The sequence below is a fragment of the Periplaneta americana genome, chromosome 3 (assembly GCF_040183065.1).
Source record: "Periplaneta americana isolate PAMFEO1 chromosome 3, P.americana_PAMFEO1_priV1, whole genome shotgun sequence".
NCBI lineage: Eukaryota > Metazoa > Arthropoda > Insecta > Blattodea > Blattidae > Periplaneta > Periplaneta americana.
The window spans coordinates 95,756,862-95,779,567 of NC_091119.1; the positions used below are offsets into that span (position 1 = coordinate 95,756,862).

At 36.6% G+C, this 22,706-nt stretch overlaps 1 protein-coding gene across 2 annotated transcripts in view; it reads right to left on the reverse strand.

The window, feature by feature from the left end:
• Window positions 1-4,123: 4,123 nt before the first annotated feature.
• eys (eyes shut) overlaps window positions 4,124-22,706 on the reverse strand; it is a 109,263-nt gene continuing 90,680 nt past the window's right edge. For both annotated transcript variants that reach the window (XM_069821002.1, XM_069821001.1), the window contains 9 exons: window positions 16,880-17,056; window positions 16,570-16,798; window positions 16,188-16,351; window positions 15,712-16,110; window positions 15,362-15,603; window positions 15,101-15,239; window positions 14,851-15,023; window positions 14,239-14,476; window positions 4,124-5,422 (listed from right to left, as the gene is read on the reverse strand). In XM_069821002.1, coding sequence (XP_069677103.1) covers window positions 5,256-5,422; window positions 14,239-14,476; window positions 14,851-15,023; window positions 15,101-15,239; window positions 15,362-15,603; window positions 15,712-16,110; window positions 16,188-16,351; window positions 16,570-16,798; window positions 16,880-17,056 — 1,928 coding nt within the window. In that variant the 3' untranslated portion in view covers window positions 4,124-5,255. The remainder of the gene's footprint in view (window positions 5,423-14,238; window positions 14,477-14,850; window positions 15,024-15,100; window positions 15,240-15,361; window positions 15,604-15,711; window positions 16,111-16,187; window positions 16,352-16,569; window positions 16,799-16,879; window positions 17,057-22,706) is intronic.

Below are 22,706 nucleotides of genomic sequence, written 5' to 3' on the forward strand. Positions count from 1 at the left end.
AAGCAAATATTTGTTCTATAACATTGTATTACTGATTTTTCTGAAAAATATCATAGTAGCAGAAATGTGAAGTAGTGAAATAACTGCATTTTGTTGGTCAAGAGGTACCATGTACCATGTAGTATTCAATGCAGCAAAACTTCGTGAAGTTCTCCCACTATTGCGATCTTCTTTTGTTCAGGCTGTTGCTGCTTAATAATTGTAGGCTAATTTTACTTTGGAGTAGCTTCTGTTTGGAAGAAAATAAATCTTCCTTTTTTGCATGCCTAAGAATATGAGAGTTCATGGCCTTATTCTGCAGGTACCGATCCATAGAACTTATCTACTACGAGAGTCATGCTGGAAGTTTCTAGACTTCGATAAACTATTGAAAGTAGAGTTTAGACGAATTTATTTGCAGTGTGATAAGTTTGTTAATATAATTTCTGCCTTGTACAGGGGTTGAAACAGAGCAGGTAGTTAGTATTTCAGACATGCACAATGGAGCTGGAACATGGATATTACTCTGCCGTGATTCTGTACGATTTTAAAATGGGTTTGAGTTAGGAAAATTACATAGACTTTCAGGAACCTTGCTGCTTTGCGAGCAGTGCTTTTTAGTTTGTTTCCGGAATTTAAGAAGAGTAGAACTTCTGTTGAAAATGAAGAGAGGAGTGATAACTGAAGTGGTGATAACTGAAAAAAACATCGCAACTGTGATAAAGATGGTGCAAGAAGATCCCCCCTCCCTCCCGAATTACATATAAGATATACACACATCCCTTAAGATTGGATTGGACAGTGCCTCAAAAATATTGCACCAGTATAAGAGTCAGGAAAATTTCATGCCACTGAGTGATCATTTGAGTGGAATGGTGCCATAAAATGCTCGAATATTACAACACTGGGAATTCTCGCCATGTTTCTGCAATCATAACAGATGACAAAGGATGGATTTATCAGTATGATCAGAAACAAAGCACCAGTCATCGATCTGGACCTTTCCCAATGAGGCAATGACATATCCCCTACAAAGGTTAAGAGAGAAAGAAGCATGAGGAAGAAAACAATGGTGATTTTATTCCTGTTAGTGGTCATGTGGAGACATTTTCTCTTCAAGATCAAAGGACAGTTACTTCACAAACAATTGTCTTCCAGAAGTTTTCCAAAGATGCATGAAAACGGCCAAGAATAGAATTACAGAGCATTAGGTTCCACCACAACAATGCCTCTACTCACATAGTCAATGCCATTCTAAATTTTTTAGAAAGCACCTCTGTGAAGTTTGTCACACATACGAGTTTTCAGGATTTTACTGTGATTATGATCAAAATAAGATTTTTTGGATATTTCACTGTGTCCTGGAACTTGACATTTCCAATGTTTCGGAACTACTTGTACTTACATGTTCCATCATCAGGTAAGACCAGGAGGCCCGTCACCTACTCTGTTGGGCTCATTATGCAGGCTAATCTGGATGACTGGATTATTTCAAATGGAATGGTTGTGAAATGGGGTGTTTGGAAACTTTAAACAAAAATATACGACAAGGTAGTCAAACACAGGTAATTTAAAACTGCGTAAAAGAAGTGTACAGTAGTTACTATGTAAACTGTATAATAAAAAAGATTGGGTAATTTACATGGCACCATTTATTTAAATTACATCATATTTAAATACAATGGCTAAACTAATAAAAATAAATAATATTTCATTGCACATTCCTTGTAACTGACGACTTTTAGTACACAAATAATTACAGTTTTCTGGTTGAAACCACAAGCTCCTTAATTCATGCTTTTAAAATATAAGTTACATTAGCAGAAAATAAATAAAGGAAGACTAGAGAAGCAACAGAAACATTTTTGATTAAGTGCCTCTTAGTGCTAAGAATTTCTGTTTTGTATTTTATTCTCATGTGATCCTGTTGATCTGCTCTAGAGGATAGTATGAGGGGAGCAATGTAATAACAAACATGAGTGATACAATATTTAATAAATTCAACAATAGTATAAACCCAGAAATAAAATTTGGGCCACCTCAATAAGCACTGAGCATGTGCAGTATGTTATAACTGGAACTTCGAAAATTCAGGTGGCCCAAATTTTGTTTCTGAGTCTGTACAAATGAAATAAACACGAAGCGCTGAAGCAAAGACGTAACTCTGCGACACTGATCTGGTTGTGCATTATATTCAGGATTCTGATTTGCGTGCTGTGTGCCTTGGTTGCAGTATTTGGGGAATCATGATATCATTTCTGCTTGGTAGTTTTAAAAGAATAATGAAGAATAAAACAGAAACCGAATGGTGGCCAGCTTAGGAAAGTGCTGGCCTTTTAAAACTCTTTGTTTGTTCTTCTTAAGCTCAGTACAGAGAGTTGTAATGCAGACCAGTTCCACTCCAACCTCTTACCTAACAAAATCTGTTGGGTGGTGAGCAGTAGTATGCAGTCTCAGAACAGTCACTCCGCACTACTGTCATTAAGTTGATGGAACATTATTACTTGGGGCGGTCTGAATAGGAACTCTCTGTACTTTTTCCTATGCATCACAAACTAATACATAATCTGCTATTTGGGCATTGTTTCAAATATGTTTCGTAATCTTTACTAGGAATACATACAAACTGTTTTTCGTGTAACTTCCTTTAATTAAGTCTTATATCAAACTTTAAAATAGATTTATTTTGTTAAAATGTGGTGCTAACAAATATGTTTTATAGCAAAAAATTGGACTGGGCACTTTGCAGCAACAGGACTCATCATTCTGTTAATCCTTAACAAGACAAACAGATCACGCTCTCTGATTTGCGAAATAGTAAGGCACCTACAGAAATATACATCTGTTCCATTCTCTTCTTAACTACAATATTCCATTTCTATAGAAGTGCTCATATTGTGGAATGTGCTGCGAGTTCACATTGAATCACTTAACATAAGAATTCTTTCTTTAAGGTTTACAAGTGTAAAAAAAAAATCACATGAAATGATGAGTCAGTAATGCATGTGTAAGCAAGTGATGTCTCCACACGTTCCACACATCAGAATGCAGTGTCATAAGTGCACACACTTCAGCCATGGCAGCTTTACTAACAGAACATAATTTAACACAAATTATGTGTAAATTAGACACAACAGGTGTTGTGTTATAGAACAGATGTACGCATAACTTTTATTTTTACTCAGTACCACATGTATTAATAGTTTGGAAGTCTCTGGGAATAAACCTTAGCAGCCATAAAAAACAGTTCACTGATTCGTAAAAGTGAAGGAAAAAATAGTATAAGTATGAAGTATTTTAAACTACATAATGATATTTTATTTCAATAGTCCATCTGCTATTCAACACCAGTTATACTGCAGACTGTTGGCTTTTGCTACTCTTACTTTTTCTACTTTGTAATCTGCTTTTATTTGCCAAAGGCCTCTGTGTTCTCCTGAGACTATGGTCTGTTGAGATATTCATCCACAGAGCAGATAATTTGGTGGGACGATGAACAGCTGGCCAATATGTTTTGCCTGGAAGCCCTCTCGATCCTGGACAGGGCTTGTTTAACTGTAAAGTGTACAGGACTCCTGACTTTACTTGCCTTCGAAACAATTTTCACCATTCTTATAAGTTCATTACCCTCAACCAGGTTTGAGCTCGAATTTCGGATTAGACCACTTTGAATAACATGTAAAGATAACAATAATGAATCTTTTGTCTCATCTTGCTGTTGCCAAATCTACTGATGGTAGGTAAACTTGCAATTGATACAGCATCAATTAAGAAAATAACAATGATGATTGAGATTTATACACCTCTTTGTTTCTAAAGTGCTAATATTCGTGACAGCACTGATTTTTTTTATTGGTACTGAGCAGAGACTTATGCAAGGGGTTGGGTTACCGGGCTTGAACCTCCCCTTGAACATTAAAAAAAAAATAACATATTTAGATTTGAGTATTTTTTTAATCCATAATCATTTTCCTTTCTCTAATTTTTTCACTGTTAGAGTAATAAAATCTACATCGACATTGTTTCCATGGATTTTCCTGTTATATAAAGTGTCTTACCTACCATATGCAAATAACTGTTGACTATATATATATATATATATATATATATATATATATATATATATATATATATATATAACAAAATGTTAAAATTTATTAAAAATTGGATGGCTGTGAAAAAATTACATTTCAAAGATTTCATAATGATATCCATGAATATGTCCGATTAGAACATAGTATAATATTAATAAATATACCGTAACAGAATAATAATAATAATAATAACAACAACAACAACAACAGTAATACACAAAATTTAATATACCGATAATGTAAATTGTAAACAGTTTTAATAATAACCACCTTCCTTGACAAAATTCTGTGTACATCACTGGTAAGGAGATATGAATATGGTTACAAGAGGTAAGGAAGGATAAAACAGTCACACTACTTCAACTCCCGTCTGAGTTTGTTTCAGCAATCCCACACCAAAACAGATGTGTATAATCACCACTATCATTATCTACAAAACATTTATTAAATATTTATCAACAAGTCACTGACAGAGCATTTATGATAAATTTCACGAGACTTGGAGTCTAGTTCATTTTGCTCTTCTATATACTGTATACAGAAGAGCAAAAAAAAAAAAAAATAAATAAACATGCAGTATTCAGAGTTATTTTGAATACCTACTGAAAGTGTGTACTAATGACACTTTTGAGAGTGCACTACTACACAGAAGCGGCCGGGTAGCTCAGTTGGTAGAGCAGCTGGCTACGGACTGGAAGGTCCGGGGTTCGATCCCAGGTGGTGACAGGATTTTTTCTCATTGCCAAACTTCCAGAACGGCCCCGAGGTTCACTTAGCCTCCTATAAAATTGAGTACCGGGTCTTTCCCGGGGGTAAAAGGCGGTCAGAGCATGGTGCCGACCACACCATCTCATTCTAGTGCCAAGGTCATGGAAAGCATGGGGCTCTACCTCCATGCCCCAAAGTGCCTTCATGGCATGTGACGGGGATACCTTTTTTTCTTACTACTACACAGAATCTACGACTTTAACTGGGAGAGCAGACAAATAAAGCTGATTTGACTAGAATATGTTGTACTCTAAGTTCAGACGTTATTTTCGACATAGTTGCATAGTTGATGTGTGGAGTGAAGACAAATGTTTCGAAGCCTGCATAAAATGATATAACTCAAAGGTACTTGATGTCACAATTTTTTCGTTGGCAGTGACGGAAATGGAAGTGTATTTGTACTTGAAGCAGCATTCATGGTTGGAGCAGGTCGCAGCTGCCAATATTTTCACCTTTATACCTTGAGAAGTCTGTGATTACTGCATCCTCTGCCCAGGCAAACTCTGTGATACAACCATTGAAAGTAGACGTGAAGTGGCCTGCTGTACCTTCAACCACTGACTTATCTTCTGGGAAACCACCTGGAAGAAGAGAATTTGTGGTAACTCTCTAACAATTTTAATTTGCGAACAAAGCAGTCATGTTATTGTTGTGAACTTTTAAATGAATTTTTTAAAAATTTTAGTAGGTTATTTTACGACGCTTTATCAACATCTAAGGTTATTTAGCATCTGAATGAGATGAAGGTGATAATGCCGGTGAAATGAGTCCGAGGTCCAGCACCGAAAGTTACCCAGCATTTGCTCATATTGGGTTGAGGGAAAACCCCGGAAAAAACCTCAACCAGGTAACTTGCCCCGACCGGGAATCGAACCTGGGCCACCTGGTTTCGCAGCCAGACGTGCTAACCGTTACTCCACAGGTGTGGACTTTTAAATGAAGGTTGATAGTTAATATTTACCTATAAAATAACTTAACGTTGTGTGTGTGTGTGTGTGCGTGTGCGTGTGCGTGTGTGTGTGTGCGCGCGTGCGTGCGTGCGTGCGTGCGTGTGAAAATAAATGCAGTGATTGTTGAACTGTCAATTTGTTAACAGTAAACGGTGTGAATTCTGTTCATAATGCAAAATGGCAGTTTGATTTGCATTGGCTTGGCTTGGCTTGGCTTGGCTTGGCTTGGCTTTTCGAAAGTCAGATGGATCTATGCACCTACGCACACTTTTGGCTCATTGCGCATCCTATGTGTGCAATTATTATCTTTTCCAACTGGTGGCGTGAATAGTGTTTGTGAATCCAATGCTAGCAAATGGCCATCCTCTAGGGCAGTGATTCCAAAGTGGGGGGTCGTGAGATGATTTATAAAACAGAACAAAAAATGCCTTGTTAATATACATTTATTTTGAATTTATAAATATAAACAAACAATGTTGAACATAAATATATCAAAAAAAGTTTCTGTATTTATAAAGTAAAAAATAATTAATTCCATAATATGCATGTTTTTTCAGAAAGTAGCCTCTTAAATCTGGACTCTACATTTGAGACATACACAGTGATATTTTCAAGTTCAAAGAGATTTCTTCCTTTTTGTTTTGATGACAATCATAGACGAAAAACTTATTAGAGGTTGTTACACTTCTGGGCAAAAAAAAAAGTCGCCCTCCAATCTACACAGAATTTATTTTTTTATTTTGACATCTTGTGCTTGCCTAAAATAATGCAACTTTTTGCATAACTGAAATTATAAACATAAATGATTATCATCATCATCATCATAATCAAGTAATTTGAATGTTATATTTTAAAATGAATAGTGGTCAGTAAGTCTCTGCAATATATCTATCAAAAATGACATTCTTTGATTTTTGTGCCACAGAATTGGTTCATGTGCATTATTGCATGAATTGTGAATATGAGCAGGGCTGGGCAGTATTTGAAATACATTTGTATTTTGTAATTTGTAAGGATTTTCGAAAGTATTTTGTATTTAAATACATAAAACTGATGTATTTTGTATTTCAAATATTCAAAATACTTTCTTCTTCTTGTCCTTCAAGTTTTGGATTTAAATTTGAAGAATGAACTTTTGTCTTATTTGCCTACCCATTTCAGATGTGCTAGCCATACACTTAGTTTTCTTGCCATAACTGATTTCCTTAACGCCATAAAGAAATCTCCAACAGCATCAAGGATCCATCACCCAACACTTATTAAATGTTCAGCATTATGGAATGCGTCTAGGAGACCCATATCCTCAGATATTATATCAGATGTCTTGAAATATTCATTAAAGTTTCCTTGCCCAACTCGATGGAATTCTCTTTATGACTCAGTCTCTCAAATATTGCAATTCAAACATGATATAAACAGTATATGCGAAAAACTGGGATTGCCAAACTTCAAAGATGTTGAGTTTCAGTATCTTGAAGAATATTGTGCAGTTCTGAAACCCATTTCCTTATCCCTTGATTTAATGCAAAATGAGAAGACGTGCTATTACGGCCAACTTTTGTCCACATTAATTTTCCTCAAAAATAGATTACATATTCTGATATCTGCAATCTACGCCATCTATTCCAAGTAACTCCAATCCTAATAAGTTCACTTTCATCAAGATTTAAAGCGATGTTTGATCTGATCCCAGAAGCTAATTGAGCTATTTTGGCAACTTGCTTCCACCCATCATTTAAGATGGATGGCTACTTGACACTGCCTCACCAAATGATGAGAAGAGGATACAGAATATATGTGTGAAATCAGCTGAGCAGTTCTCTGCTACACCTTTGGTCAGTTCAAACGATGAAAACAATTTTTATGTTTTCAACTCAAGTACAACAGACTTTGAAAAGCAAAAAGAAGCACTTGTCTACTGCGGAGTATGAGCTCATACAATTCTTCAATGGTAAAGGGAAAACCCTCTGCACTCTAAAGAAGCCTGTATAAAGTATAATACAAGTTTGTGTTCCTCTGCGCCTGTAGAAAGACTGTTCTGTTTGCAGGATTTATTCATTCACCAGCAAAGGGATCCTTATCTGATGAACTTTTTGAGAAACTTTTTTTTTTTAAGGAAGCAGTAATTATTCATATGTAGCATAATTTTATTGCTGACTGGGAAAAGAAAAAATGTTCAGTTACAGCGTATAAAACTTCGAGGTAAAAATACTTTTAATGTTAATATAATATTTTTGATTTTCAGTAATATTCTTATTTCTTTATATATTGTATCGAGTATTTGAAAAACAAATGTATTTTGAGTATTTGAAATACAAATGCATTTTTGGTTAATTTTTTTAAAGTATTTTGTATTTGTATTTCAAATACTATTCTTTGATGTATTTTGTATTTGTATTTGAAATACTTGGATATCAGTATTTTGCCCAACCCTGAATACTCGTCTGTGTATAGGTTCTGGTCTGTCAGGGTTAAGAGAGGACAGTATCACTGCCATCGTGATCTAGACCAGGCCGTAATGCAGGTTGTGTGACGTCACTCGATGAGTCGGGCTTTTCTATTTGAGTATATGGAGCTGAGTGAAATATATTACTTTAATGCATGTCGGCGCTCAATTTTATTTAGTGTAATGTGTGTATAAGACCCCTTCACACTTCTTATTGCATAATATGTTGCAGAAATAATTACAAAACTGTGTTATTTTAATATGAACGGAGTTTTACATGGTAACATAACCTGGTTGCATCAACATTTTAAGTTTGGAATGGAAGCTATTTAGAGATTTAATAAAGAAGAATTATTTTTATTGTGATTTTAATTTAGCACATCTACCTTCCTTACTTGTAGGTACAAAATTTACCACAGTCCCTCCTATGAAAATAGTGTATGTACAGTTGTATGTTAATCTGGTAGGTTAGATCAATATAATTCATTACAACCCAGCATAGTAGGGAACAAATAAATAATACAATTAAATTTTTATCCAATGTAATATGTGCATAAGTTCCATTTATGTGTTGCATAATGTGGCAGGAACAATAAATAAAACTGTGTTATTTTTAGAGAATTTACCATGTTAACATAACCTATCTGCGTCAACATTTTAGGCGTAAGTTGAGAACGAAAACGGTTTTGAGATTTAATAAAGAAGAATATATTTTTAGGATAAACTTCAGAACACGGTTACCGTCCTTACTTATAGGTAGAAAATTCACCACAGTCCCTCCTATGAAATGTACATACGTTATATTACTTAGTAGCGCTGAGGTATAGTTCCGGTAATTTCTGAACTGAAAACAGTTGAATTTATTTTTTGTGGAGATGCATTTGATCCTATAAGCAAGGCATATTAAAATCCTGAACGAACCGAACTAATTTGTATATGCAAGATGTATGAATACGAAGGGAACTACCTCAGCGCTAGTTTAGCCCTAGTAACATATTAAACTAATCAGACTTCAGACTGGAGTACCGTATGAAACGAATAAATACAATTGAAGTGTAGACAAATTGCATTTATGAGTTATACGTAGCGTTATGCTTAATTATAATGCATAATTGCGAATATGGAAATAAGGAAAGTACTGATAGAATAAACATAACCTATAACTTCAACACATTAAAATATGCGTGCGATGCAACTGAAAATTGTTGAAACGTGCATAAATGAATGTGCAAGAATTTCGTAATGAAGCATGAGTGCTTTATTTCAACTAATTACAATTCCAGATACTGTAACAGTAATGGAAACTATAGAGTATAATTTTTTTCTAATATACTATATGTATCTGGAATAGCTCTTCTCGGGTTCTCAGCCAGGTGAGTTGGAGATTAGCTTCCAAGCTTTCGACGGCTAGCTCTGCCATCTTCTTCGTCCCTGAAGAAGATGGCAGAGCTAGCCGTCGAAAGCTTGGAAGCTAATCTCCAACTCACCTGGCTGAGAACCCGAGAAGAGTTATTCTACATCAAACGCCGGGAAAGCCTCAAGTCATATATGTATCTCGTTTTTAGTTCAAATTGTGTATATTATCAAACGTCGTATTATTTACTCGTATAATGTAGGTTATTCACAAATAAAAAGGGCGCAATAATTTAAATTTAATAAGACAAATACGGTAAACTAACAATAATGGATTAGACAAGAGTAACATCGGTAACGCTGCACTTAGGCCTAATCACAACTTACTTTACATGCCAGTCAATGTTTCACTTTCACGTATATATTATTACACATATTTAGCCTACTGTTTATAAGACCAAAATTTCACTTAACCACATAAGGGCGCAATATTTAATCGAAATAAAGGCAGGTACTACACATACGAACTTTGCCTGCAACAACGAAATTTTCACACCAAAAATAATATTATACCTTAAATTGCAAGTAAATTGTGTCTCAAGCGTCTCACAATCACTGTTTAAAATTTTACTGACGCAATTACACTGCATTTCAGAGAAATATATGTTATTCTTCATGCACTGCAACTAATTCATATGGTTGAAAGACCGCCTTTCGCGATCAGCTGTTAAGCGAGTCACGTGGTCTGCCTTACGGCCTGTATTAGATCACGATGGCAGTGACAGTATCCACCACTATGGAGTAACGATTAGCATGTCTGATCGTGAAATGAGCGGGTTTGGATTGGAATCCTGGTTGAGACAAGTTACCTGGATGAAGTTTCTTTCCGGGGTTTTCTCTCAACTAATTGAAGCAGAATTGCTGGGTAACTTTCGACGTTGTACCTCGGACTCATTTCGCCATTATTAATTCACATATCATCAGCTTCATCTATACCATATCCTGGGTTAAGTTCATGGTGCGGCATGCTATACTTGTACAAGAGTGCGGCCGTTTGGTTACTCAATCATCCACAGACTAGGAGTGGTAAGCACAATAAGGCCCAGTTGCAGAAACAGTGATCAAAATATGATTGGCGATCAAGGAGGGTTTGATTGGCCATCAGTTCTATTTCTGTTGCAGAAAGAACAATCAGTATTTGATCGGAGATCAGTCTTCCGTCAGATTTGATCAACAGATTTTCGCTGAACCACCCATCCCGGACAGTCCCGCATTTTGAGACTTTTTAAATTGTCTTGCAAATGTATTTTTTCGTTAATCTTGGTGTGTCTATTTCTTTAGTCAGGTTTTCGAAGGTTTCGACAATCGATAATGATAGACTATGTTGCCAGTGCTGCCATGAAGGTTATAAAATTTACTAAAATTATTGAATCTCTCCTCTACAAGCAAATGAATGAATGGTTCGTCCAACACCAACTTATCTCACCTAGGCAGTTCGGTTTCCAAAAGAATAAATCTACAGTATTAGCCCTGGAATACCTGGTCAAAGAAATCATTACAGCATTTGAAAACAAAAAATGTGTCTCTTTAACACTGTGTGATCTTACTAAAGCATTTGATTGCATATCCCACGAACTTTTAATAGCTAAGTTACAACACTATGGTATTAGAGGAGAGAGTTTAAACCTTATCAGATCTTATTTAAAAAATAGAAGACAAATTGTTAATATATCAAATAAGCTCTCTGATGTGAGACTTGTCACTAATGGAGTTCCTCAAGGCAGCATATTAGGCCCTTTTCTCTTTCTTGTATTAATAAATGATTTACCATTCAGTCTGCCTCAAGATCTAATCATGTATGCAGATGATACCACCTTAATAACATCTCACTCAGATCTTAACCAGTTAAAGTTGTCACAGATGAATAATCTTAACATAGCTAAGCAATGGTTTCACTCAAACAAGTTAATGCTTAATGAAGAAAAAACCCAGAAACTAATCTTAGGCCTCCCCAACACACTAGATAATGAAATATCTTATGTTAAACTGTTAGGGTTTTATTTGGATCCAAAATTAGGATGGCACAAACACATAGAAAGTATATGTACTAAATTGTCGAGGGTAATTTTTGTTTTTAGGAAGTTAAGGCCATTGGTTTCAACAGAAACTCTCAGACAGGTATATTTTGCACTGTTTGAATCTCACATTAACTATGGAATTCATATATGGGGAAGTGCAACAGGAGTCAATAGCATCTTATTATTACAAAAACGAGCACTGAGGGTAATATTCAATAAAAATACCAAGGAATCATGTAGACCACTATTTCCAGAGTTAAAGGTAATGACAGTTTACAATCTATTCATTTACAGAACCTTGATATTCCTCAGATCCAACATAGATCTTTATCAGACTAGATCAGATATACATTCCTTCAACACTAGAAATAAAGATAAATTAGATTACACAAGGTGCAGATTGAGTGTAAGCTCAAATACCTGCTTTTTTAATGGCATAAATATATTTAATAAGTTACCATTGGAGGCGAAAAAGTTACCAATAAATAGGTTTAAGTCCTGCATACATAGATGGTTGCTGAACAGACCTTTTTATTCAGTGAATGAATTCATGGAGTGTGATGTAAATATTGTATTTTAGAAATGTAAACTTTTCTTTATATTTTAATTTGTCTCTTTGTATTTTAATTATACTTTTTTGTCCTTATATAAATGTGTTAACCTACAGCATACTCTGTTTATCTCTCAGTGTTTGTTTATTTGACTATGTATGTTTATTTGCTTATAATTATTTGTCTATATTTATTTGTGCTAAGTTTGTTTATGCATGTGTGAGTGTATGTGTGCGTGTGTGTGTATTATCGAACCTGACGATGTCATATCCAGGCCTTGTACACTGGTTTCTGACAAATAAATATTATTATTATTATTATTATTATTATTATTACTATATGGATTTATGCCGAAAAATTAGTGTTGGCAGCACTGCTTGGCGCGGATTATCACTTCCTGCACTACTCCTGCTTCTGCTTTCCGTTGCTGGAGATATTGGCTCTTGCGAATAATAATAAAATTATAATCTGCGCAATACAACAATTCCTGTATTTGTAAAAGAAGGAAGACAGACTTATGACTGAATTTCACACTGTGCTGTGCGTCTCAAAATCCTGAAATACTCTTTTTTGTCATTATTGTCCCTCATTCTTCACTACGGAGGTAGTCACTGTAAAGCACTAAAGCAGTGGTTCCCAAACTTTGGGCAAGACTTTTATTTGCGACCCCCCCCCCCCCCACTCCAGCTCTACCAGTACTTAATCCCATTCGAAAACCACACATTCCTGTAAAATCGAAAGCAAAGAAAATTTTACCCAAAACCAGTGGATACCACTTACAGAACGACCAAAGTAGAAGTATATGGTGCAATAATAACGAAATAATATGCACAAATCATTTCTAGTACTTCAAACTATTACCGCCATGGCACTGCAGTAATAGTCCAATATGAATCGAAAAAGATGCTTGCACTATCCGTTACCCAATGGATTTATAAAGAAACTTGATTTCTGGTCGACATCAATTGACAAAAAAAAAAAAAAAAAGATTATTTATTCCAGTGTATTAGAAAAAGAACTCATGGATGGCAAATTTAGCTATGTATTATAGATCTATAATAAATATACTGAGTTTGTTTTTCAGAACACGCAATTAAGTTTGCACAACTTTAAACAACAGCTTTTTGAGTATGACAACAGCCACAAATGGATACTGAATCTCTTCTTAAGCAGTTATGTTCATGTACCTACAAATGGAATGTTAAAACTATATTTTTTCGTAGAGTGTAGACCAGATGTGAATGAAAAGATGCAAGAAAACTGGAGCTTGCAAAAGAATCAGCATTTGTTATTTACCAACGCTTTTATCTTCAGAGGTTATTCAGCATCGAAATTCACTGGGCGAGAAATGGCAGACAGTGGTACTTGCAACAAAGACTCAAGTAGATTTAAATATCTTAAGTTTCCTTATATGTAAAGTAGGGCCTTTATGAGGGAAAGCAGGGCACATTCACTCTTATTTTCGATGTACTTTAAAAAAATCCTAATCAATCTGTGACATCGATGTCAAAAACTGTCAGTTATAAGTAGATCACAAGATTCCATTACTGATCACGCACACAGACATAATTGAGGAAAATGTCAAAATGTATTCAAGGGATAATTTATATTTCCGTTTAAATCTGGAAATAAACTTTTATTGTTGTAAGTATACAAAAAGTTTTTTTTTTTTGTTTCTCTTAACTAATGGCGAGTACTTGTCTGTTCATCATTCACCTGTATGAAGCCAATTGTGTAGACTAATTTACAGACAGACTCGTTGCCCATAGTGCGCCATAGGAGACTGGTCTATTCTACACCCATGATGAGTTGAGATGATGATGGAGATTTGTTGGGATGTCACAGGGGAACCGGAGCTTCCGAAAAAACTCATGTTACCTGGACCACGGGTTTGCCCAACACAAGTTATAAATCAGTATATACTGGGGGTGGAACTGCTCCAGCCACTAGATCACCATAGTGGCACAGTATGCAAAAAGTAAAATGATTTATAATTGCCACAAAGTGCTGAACACTTACCCAGGTAGAAAGTGCCATCAGTGGTAAGAACTTGAGGTGGCCTGGACTTGGAGTGGACAAGTGTGTTGTCCACCCAAAGTGTAATATTATCAGGACCGAGGTGCAGGCTCAGACTGTGCCAGTCTCCATCAGCGACTGAACCTGCAGGTATCAGAATCTTGTTTCCAACAGGACTGCTCCATCCCCACACCAATTTGAGTAGGCCGTAATCTACTCCTATGCCGATGAACTCATTTCCCTGCCATAAGTATCGAGGACAAAAGATAAGAAGGAGGAAAATTATGACATACGAAATAAAAGTAAATGGCATAATTAAAACATGGATATAAATTAATTTTCATAATTTATTTTCAGTCTGAGTTTTATATTAAAACTTGTCGTCAGTGAAGTGATAATTTCAAGAATTCTATGGGGATGAAATTAAGCCAATAGATTAAATGTAGAGACAGACGAACACAAGATATCAAAAGCTGGCGCTATTACGGATGCAGGAAGCTTATGTTTGTGCCAAAACTATTTTCCATCATTAAAACGTATGCAATATATTATGGAGAAAAGACTTAATTTATTAATTGTCTTACAGAGGCAGACTGAATTGTGTTATTAATTTACCTTTGCACTCCAAAGAATCATTCCATTCAAGTCAGCAGTGGAGAAGTTAAGATATACAAAGTTAATATCTAGGCCAGTTTTGAGGCTACCTCCACCATGCCTCATAACTCGTGCAGCTTTCTCTATAACGAGATAGCTATTGCCTCCAAAGTGAGGTGCACCCAACGTCACAGCTGAAAATAGATCAGTAGTTAGTGTCACCATCTGTCAGTGAGTGGAAACATCCAACTCAGGGTTGAACACAAGTTACCTTCATCACAGAAGTCACCGCCCCAGCCTAGGGGGCAGTGGCACCGTGCAGTAGAGCTTTCTTTCACACATCGACCATTGTTGTGGCACTTATACTCCAAGCAGGATACCTGCGTCTCACATCGCGACCCTGTGTACTCCTGAGAACATGGCCTTTACTGAATTATCTTCTCTAAATACCTTGCTTGATTCTTATAATTAGTTACATGTGTCACATCGCGTACTATATCTAGGTTATTGGCACGACGCAGAAATTCCGTACCTGGCGGCAGGTGCAATGGGCTACATGGTGTGTGTCTAACCAGCAGCTTCCTCCATGGTCACACACATCTCCGCCGCATCCAGTTCCATCACAATCAGCGACATTGCGTGCAGTCAGGATGTGGTCACGATCCAGCACTATGCGCTTCCAATTAAGTGATACCTGGCGGATGCATCCCCTGAAAGGGGTCGGCAGTCCTGACACTGCTCCGATAGGCAGTTCAGATAGGTCAGGCACTCCTCCTGCAAAGGTGAAGGATATCTCCATAAACCTCACTGGATGTATTGAACTGTGGAACTCTGTTCAGCCACGTTTTCTTGTGTGCATCTGATATATATCTTGGCACTCACCAAGATACAATGGAGTGCCACTAGATGGCAGCATATCTCCGGGGAGCATTGCTGCACTGTGGAGAAGACCATCGACTTGGAGGAAGATGCGTCTTCCATAATGTCCAGCGACAACTTGATGCCACTCTCCGATCGCAAGGACGTGCCCACTGCGCACTACAATTGGCTCCCCATTCTTGCGAAGTCTTCCTGGTGAGACGCGCAGTTCTAGGACGCCTCCTTGCAATGAGAGGGATAGGAAGCTGCGGCCATCACGGTGACCCACAAATAGCAATAATCCACGGTCATGGAATGGGCGCACCTCAAAATGAATTGTTGCTTGCTGATGGTGAAGCTCCACAGGTGGAAGAGATAGGAAGGAACGGGTCCCAGAGAATGCAACATCCGAAAGTACTTCGTCTGAAAAAAACACAAGACTGTATTATAGAACTAGTGCGCAGCTAAGACACCGTTTTAAGAGATGGTGGTTAGCGTACCTCTTTCGCAATGTCGACCTGCCTTTCCCAGGGGACAGTCGCATTCATATCCAGTGGGCAAAGGGACGCATGTTGACCCAGAGCTACAGTTGTGTCGGGTAGAGTCACAGGGGTTGAAGCGCAGGGAACAAACAGGACCGAACCATCCCTCAGGACAAAGACATCTGTAAAACAGCATTCCAAGTTAGCCAAAATCGAACCTTTAGAACTGCAGAGCTATTGACGTATGTCGCAAAAGCTGGGAAAGACTATATAATATATAGAGTGATCAGTATGTGGAGATATCGAAGAAATTTCATTAGCACTGCAGTTCATTTCAGTTTTACTTTCATTGACATATAAACAATTTTTTCAACTTGATTTCACTCAGTGATATTCGCACGTGTAGGTGGCGCCATGGTGGAGGCAGGCCCCACCATGCTGGCAAGCATGCTCGTGACACTCGCTTGTTCCACACTGCCCAACACTGCGACCAGTTGCGGCCTGTATTCTCTGAAGGGCTACAGACACTCGTCCAGCTCTAAGCTCCACGTCAAACAGGCAGCCAGAGAAGCCTGTGTGCAACGGCAGGTCATGAGGCAAGAGAGAGAAGTTTCCAGACTCATGGCCTCCTGAAACAATGTGTAAATGTGCGTCGTTAGGAATAAAATAGAATTCCACACCACCCTACATGACTGTGCGACTGAACTTGCCAAGATAGAGCAAAGATCTGGTGTTGAGTTGGGAGAGACGTCCAGGAGATTTTCCACTGACGTTGCCAAGGTTGTCCACCAGAAGCCAGGCGAGCTGTCCTGTTCTGCCCAACCTCACAGTATGAGGGCGATTTCCTCTCTGTGTCACAGGGCGAGGTGTAAAAATTCTTCGTGGACCTGGAACACAAATGTTACATTTTCTTTAAGCTTGATTACTTGTAGGCATTGTTTTCATTGTTTAATTAAAATGAACAGTTGTAATCAGCTGCCATGACAGAGTGATAGTATAGGTCTTTGTGGCGACAAGACATTGGTTCTGGTAATGGCAGAGCTCAGTTTGGTTGCGCCCCCTTTACCTCCCCGCTTCACTTCACCATCATGTTTTCGTGCCACTTCATTGTTAAGAAACTTTCACTTAATTCTGAAACTTCTTTAAACGGAACTTCGATGTTGAAAATGAATTGATAACACTGGTATGGTCGCCCTGAGTGGCGCAGTTGGTCTAGTGCTGGCCTTCTGTGCCCGAAGTTGCGGGTTCGATCCCAGCCCAGGCCGATGGCATTTAAGTGTGCTTAAATGCGACATGCTCATGTCACTAGATTTAGTGGCATGTAAAAGAACTCCTGTAGGACAAAATTCCGGCACACCGGCGACGCTGATATAACCTCAGCAATTGTGAGCATCGTTAAATAAACCATAATTTAAATTTAAACACTGGTATGCAACCATTTTGGTTCACGGAAACTGTATATATTTTTCATTTCTCCATTATGGGTAGTCACAAAACCCATATTTAGTTTCGTTACATCACATCCAATATTTAAGAAATATAAGGTTTTCGGAATTTCTGAAAATGTGTATTTATTGAAACCGTTACCGTATTATTGATTACGTTAAGTCTAGTAATTTAGATGTAATTTTATCGAACCATAAAAATGTTATAAAACTATAATATGCAACTAACTATTATAAACAAAATCTCTTTCAGTTTCCTTTTTTCATACGTCTATTGGTAATGAAGGGGGTGGGGCTGAACCGTTAATCGAAAAAATTGAATAATCTGTACCATAGAAAATCTTCGTAAATTTTGTGAATAATACTTACACTTTGGTAATTTCCTCTATGGCCTTGTATTTAACACGCTAGGTAGTGGATCACAAGTTCTCTAATTTAAGTCTCGTTGTCAATGACGGGTTTTTAAGGGGCAAGGAAATTCCTTGTAATGGCTGGCTGTGGAAAGATATAAATAGTGGAGGTCTCATGTTGTAGATTTACATATTATATACTCTTAGTCTGTTGTGAGATGAGCCACAGTTTCTCTTTCTCCAAAAACTAAATTATTTACACTTTTTTTTTTCCGATACTTAGCACAGCAATATTTCTTTTTGAAGATATTTTGTACAGAAGTATACAGTACGACTATACTGTTTAGACAAAATAACGTGCTAACACAATGTACAGTACTTCACATATTTCTGCAGAAAAAAAGCGTGAGAAAGACAGATGGATAATCACAATTGGTTAATAGAGTGACGAATAATTTGGGGTTCTCTGTATTGCTGGGAAACCTGAAAAAAATTACTTCATATCTGCATTTATCTGTATAGGTTTTCCTTAGAGTTGGTAGGTATAAACCTCTTAGATTTGTGTTTCTTTTGTGATTAGCACCCATTTTTGCTGATAAAGAAGAAAAAAGTTCTAACTGCATAGGTACTAGGCAGCCCTGTCCAATATGGCGCCCACGATATCATTTTATGGCAACCTTCACAATAATATTTCAAATTGCCGATTTTAAATTTTAATTCATATTTTAAAACAAAATATTTTTCAACGTTTGAATAAAAGTTTAAGTTTAGAGTTAAACGTTAAATGTTTTCGCAGTATTTCCGTGAAGCATGCCATTGCTTACACATTCCTTTATTAAACGATACAAATTTTATATACTGTAATTATTTCATCTTAAAAGCACCGTTCTCAAGCCCAGGAAATTTGTTCTAGCGGCATTTTTATTCCGTCAAGCAGGCCGGCTTTCTTGACATTTACATTATTGCAGTGTCATAAACTTCCTACCATAACAGAGATTTGCCAAGACGACAATGGGAAACCCAATGTGTGCATTTCCTCAAAGTTTCTTTAATCCCAACAAAGCAGTGCCGCAAACAATAAACGAAGATTTATAGTTGTCATATAAAAAGAATGGAAAACAGTTTTGATTTTCAAGTTCCTTGCTCTCAGCCGAACATTCAGTATTACTTATGAGCTTTTGAAGTACGTTGTGAGTGCTAGTTCAATATTATTGTGTCTTGTGTTGTGATCAACGTGTTATCAGTGTTTTTTCATTACTGTTTAAATTATTCAGTTATTAATAAGCAATAATATAAACATAACTCTTCTTAATATGGCTAAGAAACAAAGAAATTATAGCTTTAACAGTGAATGGGAGGACCAGTATTGTTTTATTGAAAACAGAGGAAAACCTGTGTGTTTATTGTGTAATGCTAGCTTGTCTGTTCCTAAAAAAAGTAATGTAGAGCAACATTTTGTGGCTAATCACAAAAACTTCAACTGTGAATTCTGAACTAAGGAAACACAACGTGAAAGACCCGAAATCTAAATTAACATTGTAACAATGTGTGTTTATGAGGCCTGTTCGGTAAACCCATAACATGACAGTAGCTTCTTACAAAGTCTGTTATGTCTTAGCTAAAAGGGAAAAAAACTTTCATTGATGGGGAAGTAGTAAAAGAAGCAATGATAGATATCGCTGAATCTCTGTTTAATTGTCACAAAAATAAATCTGCACTTATGTCTTCCATCAAAGAACTTCAGTTGTCTCACAAAACTGTTGCTAGGCGGGTCGAACAGATTTCTAATATGCAAATCTGGCTTTCAGGTAGTAGCTCCCTGTAAAGCAGGTTTGAATAATTTCAAGGAAAAAATTGTTCCAGGCCAGGTATCGATTCCAGAACCCTTCGCTTAACGCACGAATGCTCTCCCGACTGAGCTACCTCAGGAACGATACACGACACCAACACAATTTTTCCCTTATATCCACACAACTCAAATGGGCTGACAAGATGCCAGAACCCAACTCTGAGTGCACACAAATACTGTGTGACTTAAATTGTGGCTTTTTGTTAACGTACCTTCAGTAACGAATATATTATGCAAATCTGGCTTTCAGATAGCTCACGTTTGAATAATTGTTCTGGGGCTGGGTATCTGTTCCAGGACCCTTTGCTTAGTGCACGAATTATTCAAACCTGCCTTAGCCTCTCTCAGAACATCCGACCAATCACTCCTGTCTAATGCTCTTGTTCTCCATCTTCTAGTTCCAACTTTTGTTAGGTGAGCCTGTACATCATCCAACCATCTCAATTTGGGTCGTCCGATTTTCCTTCTTCCTACTGGCAATGCATCTAGTAGAACTTTGGGTGTGCGATTGTTCTCCATCCTGGTTACATGTCCCAGCCACTCTAACCTTCTGAGTTTTATATCAACAACAATGTTAATATCTTTATATAATTCATATAACTCGGCATTTGTTCTGATTCGCCAAAACTCTTGCTCATAAGTAGGCCCAAAGATTTTTCGTAATACTTTCCTTTCCCAGGCATTTAAGATCTTTATTGCCCTTTCAGGTAGAGTCCAGGTTCCATATACTACTATTGGTTTAATAATAGTTTTATATATTCTTATTTTGGCTTTTCTTGAGATACACCTGGACTTCATAGTTTTATTCAATGCCCAAAGACCTCGGTTCCATCTGCAATCTTCTCTTTTATATCAGTCATAACATCATTATTATCTTTCACCATGGAACCCAGATACTTAAAACAGGAAACTCTATCAAAATTAGTATTATTTAAATTAATCTTATTAGTAATATCATTATTCATATTATACATGTATTTAGTTTTATCATTGTTAATTTCCAGACCGGCTTTGATTGCTTCAGTTTCTATTTGTTTGAGTATTTCATCTATTGTATTTACATTGCATGATAAGATAACAATATTGTCCGCATATGCCATATATTGTGCCATTCTATTGATTGTACTTCCTGGGTTTATGGTTATCTTTTGAACAATTCTATGTAATCCAACATTAAACAACATAGTAGATAAGGCATTACCTTGTCTAATGCCATTAGAAGTTATTAAGCTTTCAGAGAGTTTATTTTGCATTTTAACTTTGTTTTGAGTTTGTGTTAAAGTTATTTTAGCTAAATTGATCAGTTTATTGGGAACTCCAATTTCGCCTAAAGTTTCTAAAATATAATCTCTGCTAATGCAGTCAAAAGCTTTTTTTAAAGTCAATATATAATTGGTGCAAAGGTAAATTAAATTAACAAAACTTCTCTAAAATTAGGCATAAAGAAAATATTTGATCTGTTGTTGATCGACCCTTACGGAAGCCGCACTGGTATTCTCCAAGAGTTGCTTCTATGTATGGTTCTAAATACTTGGCTAAGATATTAGTGAAAATTTTATATGTAGTATTTAGCAATGATATGCCTCTATAATTCTTACACTCAAGTTTATTGCCTGTTTTATGTATAGGGCATATGACAGCTACACTCCAATCACTAGGCATTTGTTCCTGATTCCATATCTCCACAATAAGATTATGAATACACTTCCACAACTCCTTTCCACCCTTTTTGATTAGCTCGGCATTAATGGAATCTTCTCCTGGTGCTCTATTGTTTTTCATTTTCCTTATTACATCATATACCATAATATTCGTTAGTACTGGTATGTAAGGGTCAGGTCCAAAATGGGGTACATCTTCTTGTCCTCCAGAACTCAGGAGATCATTGAAATATTCAGTCCATACTTTTAGTACCTGTAGTTCTCCAGGATAGGGACCGATGGCGGGCTTATGTGAGAGCGGCAATGAACCTTCGGGTTCCTTAAAAGCCATTTGTAAGTAAGTAAGTAAGTTCTCCAGTAATTAGGTTTCCATCTTTATTTCTACATATCATCGTTCTTGGTTGAAAGTCCTTCTTCTGTCTTCAAACACTTTCAAAAAGTTTCTGCTTTCATTTTTTCCAAATTTTTCATCTCAGTCGTACAATAAATTTTCTTCAAACATTTTCTTTTTCATTTTACAAATATTTTTAGCATTTCTCCTTCCTTCTTTGTATTTATCTGCTGCTGCTCTAGTTTTCTTTTGTAGCATAACCAGTCTGAGTTCATTTCTCTTATCTATCATTTCTTTGCATTCTTGATCAAACCAAGTGTTCCTACTTTTATTCTGCGTGGTCTGAATGATCTCTGAGGCAGCTGAATGTATGTTTTGTTTAATGAAGGACCACTTCTGTTCAATATTCATCTCCTGTATGTTCTGTTTATGTATATTATCTGTTATTGTACTATCATCAAATTTATTAATATTACATTTTTTACATCCATTATTTACAAAAGTTGCTAATCTTGATAATCTAGGTCTGTATTTAACTCTTACTAGAAAGTGATCTGAGTCGCAGTCCGCTCCCCTTAGAGATCGAACATCTAAGATGTCTGAGGCATGCCTTGCACTTACCATGACGTGATCAATTTGATTAATTGTAAAGCCATCAGGTGATATCCATGTTTGTAGGTGTATATTTTTGTGAGGGAACTGCGTGCTGGAGATAACCAGATCTTTGCAACCGCAAAATCACATAGTCTTTTCCCATTATCATTAGAAATATCATGTAGTGTATATCTACCAACATTAGGTACCAGAAGAGGAGGTAGGAGAAGAAGAGTGAAGAATAAGAAAAAGAAAAGGATAATGAAAGAAGAAGGATAAGAATTTAACAGCGCTACTTATGGTTCTG